The sequence below is a fragment of the Sapajus apella genome, unplaced genomic scaffold (assembly GCF_009761245.1).
Source record: "Sapajus apella isolate SASKATOON/1434 unplaced genomic scaffold, GSC_monkey_1.0 scaffold3, whole genome shotgun sequence".
Lineage (NCBI taxonomy): Eukaryota > Metazoa > Chordata > Mammalia > Primates > Cebidae > Sapajus > Sapajus apella.
The window spans coordinates 14,892,417-14,901,991 of record NW_022436943.1 but is presented as its reverse complement, the minus strand read 5'-3'; the positions used below and the strand labels follow the sequence as shown (position 1 = coordinate 14,901,991).

Genomic DNA, 9,575 nt, shown 5'->3' with positions numbered 1-9,575 from the left:
CAGCAATATGGATGCAGCTGATGGCCATTATCCTAAGTGAATTAATTCAAAAACAGAAAACCAAATACTATATATTCTCACTTCTAAGTGTCAGCTAAACATTGGGTATACGTGAACACAAAGATGGCAACAACAGACATTGGGGACTCTCAAAGGGAGAAGGCAAAAGTTGAATAACTACCTATCAAGTATTATATTCACTATTTGGGTGACAGGATCATTAGAAGCCACAACCTCAGCATCATGCAATATATTCATGTAACAAACCTGCACATGTACCCGCTGAATCTAAAATAAAAAATAAAATGAAATATTTTTTTAAAAGAAAACCATTTTGCCTTGTATCTGTTTCAGGATCTTTGGGCCTCCTGTGCCTGGGTATCTAACTTTCTTGCTAGACTTGGGAAGTTTTTATCTAGCATTTTGTTGAAAAGTTTTTCTAACTCTATTATTTTCTCTTTGCCTCTGAGACTCCAAAATTTTGAATATTTGGTCACTTTATGGTGTTCTACATGTCATGTGGGCTTTGTGGATTTTTTAAAACATCTTTTTTATTTTTGTCTATATGAGTTATTTCAAAAGGAAATAGACTACTTTAAATGGATTACTGCACCATTTGTCTCCATTTTAAAATATTACTATGCATTAGGAAGGAATCTAGCCAGGAGGGTTATTTGACCTCATACAGGTATTGCTTTCCCACCTGTATTGCCATTCATCCAAAACTCACTTTGACCCAGCAAGACTCGATTCAGTCATTGACTTCCTTTGGAAAACATACCCACTACCCATATCACTCTAGACTTGGCTTAGATTCCCTTGTGTCATTCTTAGCATTCGTTATACTGTACGGCAATTCTTTGTTTCCTCTATTGGACTGTGAATGCTTCCAGGAACCAGAACAGGCTTCATCTTTTTCTTCCTCAAACAGGAAAGTGCCTGACCTGTGGTAAGGCATCCCACAATGTTCAGTGAATCAACAGGAGGTGCAATGGCCAGTGGAACAATTTATACGTACCGCTGTGAAAACGGCCTTCAGAAGTCAGTCGGCTACTAAGCAAATATTTAGAGACACACAGGACAAATCCAATCATTGTCCAACTCCTACACGCCCAGAAAGCATTTTTACTTTACGGCAAGTACAAGCGTCTCACCGCAGATGCCGTAAAAGGGAAAAAAAGCCCACCGCAGGGACAAGCATTCCAGTTTTGCGGCCGCGTCAGGGCGGGAAAGTTCCTGGCTGTCGGTTGGAGGGTGGGTCCTCGCCCCGCCCCCTCCGGCCGTACGCTGCGCTTCCGGGAGGAGTGTCCAAAGCTCACGGACCCAGCGCAGGGTGCCGGTTAAGACCCCGCTCCCCATCGCCGGTGCCATGGAGGCGGCGGTGGAGGCAGAAGTGGAAAACGAAGACGGCGACAGCAGCTGCGGGGATGTATGCTTCATGGACAAAGGCCTCCAGAGGTAAAGGGCGCTCTGCAGCCGGGAGCGACCCGCGCACTCCCCAGGGCCGGGGGCCGTGGGCGACTGGCGGCGACAGAGGTGCGGGGGCGCGCCACTGCTTTGCCAAGACCATAAGCGAACGCAGTGTGGCTTTCGGCCGCCCCACTCGTCCAAAACTCCTCTGCCAAAGGGCCAGGGTTGAATGAGCCGTGGATGCCTTCCCGCCCTTGTCTCCTGCCCAGCGTTTGACAAGACCCTGCTTAGCCCTGAAACTGCCCCAGGAACTGCCTTCTCCACCAACTTCTGACCACTCTTTCCTTCTGCTGGTTTTCCTTACTTACTGGTGGTTATTCCTTTGCTTACCGTTTAACTGTTGGTTTCCTCTTGTTCTCTCGTCTTTCATCTTCTCTCTGAAAAAAACCTGATCACATAGTATCTCTGGCAGCTATGAGCGGGCATTCGCTGCTGCCTGTTAGTTTTGCCTCAGTTTGCCTTGCCTCCATTCAAAATCATTTGTCCATTACAGAGCATTGCAATACATATATGCTTTTTGAAAGTATTAAAATTCTTATATTTAGTACGCCGTTTCCCTCTCTCTTGAAGCCCCGGCTTGTGCAAAGCATGTGAGGCACTTGGTTCTGCAGTACTGAAAAGCAGGTCTCCACTCTTACCATTTCTCCAGTTAAACTTTATTTACCTGTACTGAGCCGCAGGCAGTTCCATAGCAGGCTTTTCTGTGCCTTTGCACATGTTGTTCCTTTGTAGCGTGTCCTCTACGTGAACTTTGCTACCAATAACTAAGCAGGTGGTTCTGGATTCTAATTTAAAGTTTGCCAAATGATCCCAAGAAGATGCTGTTCAATGGACATTTTACATTTCTATTTAATACTAGCTGTCATTTCCTGAATGCCATCTATGTATGCATGTTAGATACGTTATTACTAATCCTCACGGCAATTCTACAAGGTAGTTATTTTTCCCATTTACAAGTGATGAATGAGTCTCAGAATCTATTAACAATTTATTCATCTTTATACACTTCTTAAAAGAATTAAGTTCAGATTCAAACCCATTTTCTGTCTAATTTCACTGTCTGCCTTTTCTACTGTCTCACATTATCTGCACATTATTAATGTCGAGAAACTGAAATGGGTCAGAAAATAAATGGCTGTCATTAAGAGCATGTGTTAATAGCGTAAGGTCTGGCACTAAATAAGAATTCAAGTAAATGACAGAGCAGGGTAATTGGGAAATGCTCCAGGTAGTCACATTGAGAGGTTGCTAGTTTGAAATTTGCAATTGCTTCCCTGCTGTCAGAGTTAGGTTTCCTACAGCTGTAAGATAGCTGCTACTGAACCTACCGCAGATGCCTATGATATTGTGTGTCCCTGTTCCTGGCCGTGCCTCCCTTCCAGCAACTCCAAACGGTGTGCACTGTAGTTTGCCTTCCTGGAACTACTATCTTCAGGAGAAGCTTCAGTTATAAATAGTAATTGGAGTGAAGATATGAGTTCTGTTTTGGGGAGATGCATTTCAACTTTCAACAAGGGAGGACAGGGACTTTTGCAATAGAAATTGCAATAACATGGTTTCTTTGAAAATGCAATAGACTGTGGATTAACTAGCTATTGCATTCAAAGAAAATAAGGTTATCTCTCCAGCATGAGATCTGGATTTACATTCGCTCTGTTAACATAACTGTAAGAATTTGGGTAAGCTATTTTAATTTCCATAAACTTCTGTATCCTTAAGATACCCACTGCATAGAGTTATTGTGAGAATTAATTGAGGTAAGAAAACTGAGACTTAGAAAGGTTGTCATTTGCTCAAGTCACACAGCAAAACCATGGTAGAAAGCAGATTCGAACTGGGATATTAAGATTCCAAAACCTTTACAGTTATTGACTACTCTTCAGAACTGCCTACAATATATGCTGATGACTGCACAAAAGAGTTAGAAATGACTACTGTCACTTGCCTCCCTTGAGCGGTTTCTTGTTTCTATAAATAATCCAAATACTTGGTTGTGTTGTTAAGAAGCACCATGTTTTGTGAGACATTTCAAAGTTACCACAAATAGGAAAGATTTCATTCTAGGATGAATAGAGTACATAATTCGTATCTACATACTGTTTGGTTAATTTTACTTATTTGGTCTCACTTTTAAAACCCATTTTTTAAAATTATTTTTATAATATATATTTTCTTTTATAGCATATCAGAATTATCTTTAGGTTCAACTCTTCATGCCGTCAACCTTCATTGCAATAACATCTCCAAGATCGAAGCCATTGATCATATTTGGAATTTACGACATCTAGATCTGTCATCTAATCAAATAAGTCAAATTGAAGGGCTAAACACACTGACAAAACTTTGCACATTAAATTTGTCCTGCAATTTGATTACAAAAGTAGAAGGTTTGTAAGTGATTTTCATATATAGCACTTAGCATACGGGAAATGATTTAAATCCATTTTTCCCCAAAAGAATGGAGTAAATATTATTATCATAAACTCTTTAAAAAATTGAGTCTGAAACTCAATATACAAAATATTTTCTTCCAAAAAAGTCTCAATTTTTTTTAAATTCTGTTTTTTTAAAATACCAATAAAATTGATTTTGCTGTTACCTGACTGGATTTACTTCAGAACAGCTTGAAATAACATTGTAATGCTATCTCTTTTTATTTAATTATTTAAATTTTATAAAAATTTTTTTTTTTTTTTTTTTTTTTTTTTTTTTTTTAGGACTTGAAGAACTAATTAATCTTACTAGACTAAATTTATCTTATAACCAAATAAATGATCTTAGTGGTAAGTAGAAATGCTTATGTTTTCTGTATGCTAAATGTTTTGCTATATACGATAACAGTTCAGCTAAGCATGTTGGAAATCTCTGAATATTAGCCTAATTCTTAGCCAAAGAGCTCATCTAGAGAGTGTACTCCAGTCATAAATCTATTTTGTTGGTGCCAAAACCACAGCTGAGTACAAAATAGAAGTAAAAACCAAGGTAATCAGTAGCAGGAATAGCTTGATTGGAAAGGACCCAGTTTAAGGGAATATGTTTTAATTTTAGCTAATTACTTTATTGTTATATAGAGAGGAATAGTTCGAATAGAACTTTCCACAGTGATAAAAATGTTCTAAACTTGTACTGTTTGGTGTGGCAGCCAGTAGCCAAATGTGGTTATTGAGCACTTGAAATGTAGCTAATGCAACTTAAGGACCAAATTAGTATTTTATTTAATTTTAATTTAAAAATTAAAAGCCACATTTGGCTAATGGCTACCATTTTTAACAGTGACATTATGCAGCATTTCAAAGGCTGCTGCAAATTAAGGAACAAATAAAATGATATTTTCTTTTTGTATATAATATAGCTAAGATGATTTTTAAAGTACCTTTTTAGTTGATTAAAGTGATGTAGCTGATAAGGTGAACAGTTTCATGACTATTTTTAGAATTATCAGTTAGAACTAGCAGAATTCCTCTAGTATCTTCCAATCCTTATCAATATTTGAAACAATTTGATTCATTTGTTGACTTTTCTTCCCCACTAAAAGAATACTACCCTATGACAGCTGCCTAGTATACAAAAAATAATAAGACCTTGTCTGTACCCTTAAGCTGAAGTAACAACTGTATTTTAATTTTTTAAAACCTTTTTTCCTCCAAAGACATGAAATATTAGAACTGAGTTTCAACTCTGGCTTTGTCATTACCATGTAATGCTGAGTAAGGTATTTATTCTTTGGATGCAATTTCCTTATCTAAAAAATGTGAATGGATAAGATAGTTCATTCTCTTAGTACATATTTATGAAGCTCACTATATCGAACACTCTCTTAGAGTGGTGGAAACAACAACAGTAAGATAAGTCACAGGGCTTACATTGTACTGGGGAAGAAAAACAGCCCCCCAAAAAAATCAGCAAAAGATTTGAACAGACACTTCACCAAGAAGATATATAAATGGCAAGTAAGCCATGAAAAAAAAAAAATGGTTGGCATCCTTAGTCATTAATGAAATGCAAATTAAAACCGTAATGGGATACCATTTCACAACCAAAATAGCTAAAATAGTGACAGTGCTGGTGAGATTGTGAAGCAGCTGAAACTTGCATACATTGCTAGTAGATTTTAAATGGTACAACTACTTTTTGAAATTAAAAACCATGTTTTTAAATTTGAGATAGTCTTGCTCTGGAGTGCAACGGTGTAGTCCTGGCTCACTGCAGCCTCTGCCTCCTGTGCTCCAGCAATTCTCCTGTCTCAGTCTCCTGATTAGCTGGAACTACAGGCATGCTTCACCACACCTGACTAATTTTTAGTATTTTTACTAAAGACAGGGTTTCGCCATGTTGGCCAGGCTGGTCTTGAACTCCTGGCCTCAAGTGATCTGCCCACCTCATCCTCCCAAAAGGCTGAGATTACAGACATGAGCCTGTAGTGGCTGCCAAGATTGACAGTTTCTTGTAATGGTAAACATTCACTTAAATATAATTTTACAGTCTGACTCTTAGGTATTTACCCAAGAGAAATTAAAATGTGTCCACTCAAAGACCTGTAAATGAATGTTTTATATGATTACATAGCTTTTCATATGATTGTGTTTATGTTTTTGTTCATCATCCCTAACAACTGGAATCAACTCATATGTCCATCAACTGACAAATGGATAAACAAATCATGATACATCCAGACAGTGGAATACGAAAAAAGAAATAAAAAGGAATGAACAGTGATACATGCAGCAACACAAATAAGTTTAAAAATAATTATTCTAAGTGAAAGGAGCCAGGCACAAAAGGCACACTGTATGATTCTGTTTATGTGACATTCTTAGAAAGGGAAAGCTATAGGGCCAGAAATTAGAAATTGTTGGTTTTCAGGCCTAGAGATGGTAAGAGAAGATTGATTACATAGTAACATGAGGGAATTTTTGGAGATAATGGAAATATTCTGTATTCCAATTGTAGTGATTACACAACTGTATATATTTGCCAAAATACATCAAACTATGTACCAGAAAGGATCAGCCTTAGTGAATAATAAGGACTAGAAGAAAGTAAAAGTGGCAACGATTTAAGTTCTAATAGATGATTCTTAGAATGATAATATTTTATATATTCAGAAACATGTCAATAAATAACAGTGCCTTCGTATGGTAAAAGCATACAAAGACAGGAAGACAGGATCAAGCTTGCTGTGTAAGAAAGAAGGCCAGTATGCTAGAGTATAGCAAATGAATGATTCTTGTGGAAAGAAAAGAGATGAGAACATAGGTAGAAGTCAGGTCACAGACGGCTTTGTAGGCAGGGTGAGGAGATTGTATTTTATTCTAGGTACAATAAGAAGCCATTCGAGGGTATTAAATAAGGCGGTGACATAATTTATGTTTTTTAAAGATCACTTTGGCTGCTGAGTGGAGACAGATTTTAGGTGGGTGGGAATGAAAGTCAGGTAGCCAGTTAGGAGGCTAATCCAAGGGACTAGATGAGAGATGATGATACCTGGGCTAAGGTAGAAATAGTCTAGAGGAGTAAATAGATATGTTTTGCAGGTGAAGTTCATATGACTTGCTGATAGACTGGGATGAGGAAATGTAGGAAAAAGGAATCAAAGATAACTAATTATGAGTCTTCTCTGGATTAAGAGGTGGATCATGTTACTGTTGACTGACATGGGAAAGATTGGGAGAGGAGCAGGTTTAGAGATGAGGGGATAAGAATTAAGGATCCTGTCTTAAATTTGAGTACATTATCCAACATGTATATGTATGCATACAATCTGCATTTCGAAGGTGGGGAGGGAGGGTCATGGTTGGAGTTATAGATTTGACATTTAAAAGTACTCAACAATGCTTGTAGCCATGAAACTAGAGGAGATTGTGGAGAGTGTGTAGTTAGAGGCGGAGACCTTGGAATGAGACCTGGGGAAGCATAAGGGAATCATAAAATTGAAGCATAAGAGAACCATAAAATTGAAACATAAGAGGAAGAACCAGGAACATGGAACAAGGACTTACAAATGTGATGGTTAATAAGAAATACTGAGTACTATGAGAATGTATGACAGGAATATCAGACCTCATGGAGAGTGGTCAGAGAAGACTTTTCTGAGGATGTGACAGAAAGGTGAGTAGAAGTTAGCCCAACCAAGAAAATAAAAGAAAAGGGTATTTCAGTTAGGTTGAAGAAACTGAAAAGAAACAGTGAGTAAAGTTGAATGTGGAGAGTGCTAAACCAAACAAAATTGTAAGTGCCCTCTGAGGAACTGTGTAGAATGTATCTCACAATAGTCCTTCCTAAAGAAGGGAAACTGGGGCACTCATCCACTGACAGTCCCTTTCATAGAGGACAGCCCTTGAAGGCATTACCTTCCTCAACTTGCAGACTGTGCCTTTGCTCAACAAGCTCTCTTCATTTCAGAGGAAGTTCTGAGGCAGGGAAAAACAAACTGTAAGTGCTTGAAGGGTACAATGGCAATGGACAATTAGCACTTATCCATGGCAGCTGCAGCCGATGTCCAAGATGGGCCAGGCACCAATAGCAACTGCTACAAAATGTTCTAGATAAGCTTGTGCAAGAAATATTACCAGGGAATTAAATAAATGCTAATGTATTTATTTTATATTCAAACCAACAAAATTGAAGGGTTTGCTTGTGTCTGCTAATCAAGTTTGCTGTGTTGAAAGAGCCTAAAATCATTGCTTTATGCTTTTTCTCATGAGTGTGCATGAACCTGGGGAGGTTCTTTTGATTTATTTTGTTTTGAAGAGAACCAGAACCCAAGAACCTCAGGGACTTAAGGCCTCAAAGAAATATTAAATTTGTGTTTCCTCAAGACAACAGTTAACTTTACTGATCGCCTATTCATTAGATGTAGCTGTTCACAGCAAGATCTTATTAATGCTGCCCATTTGCCTCTAAAAGTATAACCTATCTAGCAATTACTTCTAATTAGCTATTGGAAAGACTATTGCTGTGGCATTTAAAGAATTATTTTTCTATTGCAGGGTTGATACCCCTTCATGGAATTAAGCATAAACTTAGGTATATTGATCTACATAGTAATTGTATAGATAGTATCCATCACTTACTTCAGTGTACGGTAGGATTGCACTTCCTGACCAATCTTATTTTGGAGAAAGATGGAGATGATAATCCTGTCTGTCGACTACCAGGTATGAACAATTAAATATTTTTTCTAACAGTTAATATTCAAAGCTTCTTTATTTTTCTGAAATTGGCATTCATAACCTCATTTTAGTCTTCAGCTTTGCAATATTTTCTGTATTGGGGAAAACATGATTACAAGTAAAATTAGTGTATTAAAACAAACTAATGACTGTTACAGAACACAAGATGAACAGCTCAATAATTCTCCTATTTAGGCAGTTCCATATTTGATAGGTGAGTGCCTCAAAATTAAATTATACCATTATGGTATAGTCTATTAATAATAGTATAATACTATGCAGTCACAAAAAAGAATATAGAATTTCTTCATTTACTAATGGACAACTATGTCCAGGATACATTAAGAGGATAAAAGCAGTTTGCAAAGTACTACATACTATGGGCCACCATTTGTGTGTAAAGGGTACCACACATACACAGACACATACATATACGTACATACATATATATGTATACACACATGCGTGTGTGTGTGTGTGTGTGTGTGTGTGTGTGCTGAGTATATATATAAAACATCTAGAAGAATACACACATAAAAATATTGATGATATTGGCTAACTCCAGGAAAGGGAACTGGGTAACTGGCGATTAAGAAATGGGAAAATTTTTTTACTATGTTCCTTTTGAATTTCATATTATGTGACTTTATTATATCGTTGTTAAATGATTTTGTTTTAAGAAAGCTTAATAGATAGAGATGCTGGTGCTGCTGAAATGCTATTTGAGCCAATTGGGAATCAGTCAAGTTGGCAAAGATAAAGCAGACCAGACTATTATTTCTAGAACTAACTTATCTCATATTGCTTAACCAAACAATAAGAGAGAAACATGTAGAATGTGAATATACATTCTTAAGATCTACTTGAGTACAAGTTAGCTACAGAGGCTTCATTTTGTCATTCATATGCAACTATAAGAAGGCTTTTTGCAGC

The 9,575-nt window shown here is 37.4% G+C and overlaps 1 protein-coding gene across 6 annotated transcripts in view; it reads left to right on the top strand.

The window, feature by feature from the left end:
- Nucleotides 1–1,173: 1,173 nt before the first annotated feature.
- The window catches only part of LRRCC1 (leucine rich repeat and coiled-coil centrosomal protein 1), a 36,981-nt gene continuing 28,579 nt past the window's right edge, over nt 1,174–9,575 (top strand). The window contains exons 1-4 of one of the 6 annotated variants that reach the window (XM_032250150.1): nt 1,184–1,458; nt 3,652–3,857; nt 4,188–4,253; nt 8,460–8,627. In XM_032250150.1, coding sequence (XP_032106041.1) covers nt 1,370–1,458; nt 3,652–3,857; nt 4,188–4,253; nt 8,460–8,627 — 529 coding nt within the window. In that variant the 5' untranslated portion in view covers nt 1,184–1,369. Of the gene's footprint in view, nt 2,404–3,651; nt 3,858–4,187; nt 4,254–8,459; nt 8,628–9,575 lie in introns of all 6 variants that reach the window. The other 5 variants (XM_032250140.1, XM_032250164.1, XM_032250143.1 and 2 more) reach the window with 5 other exon arrangements.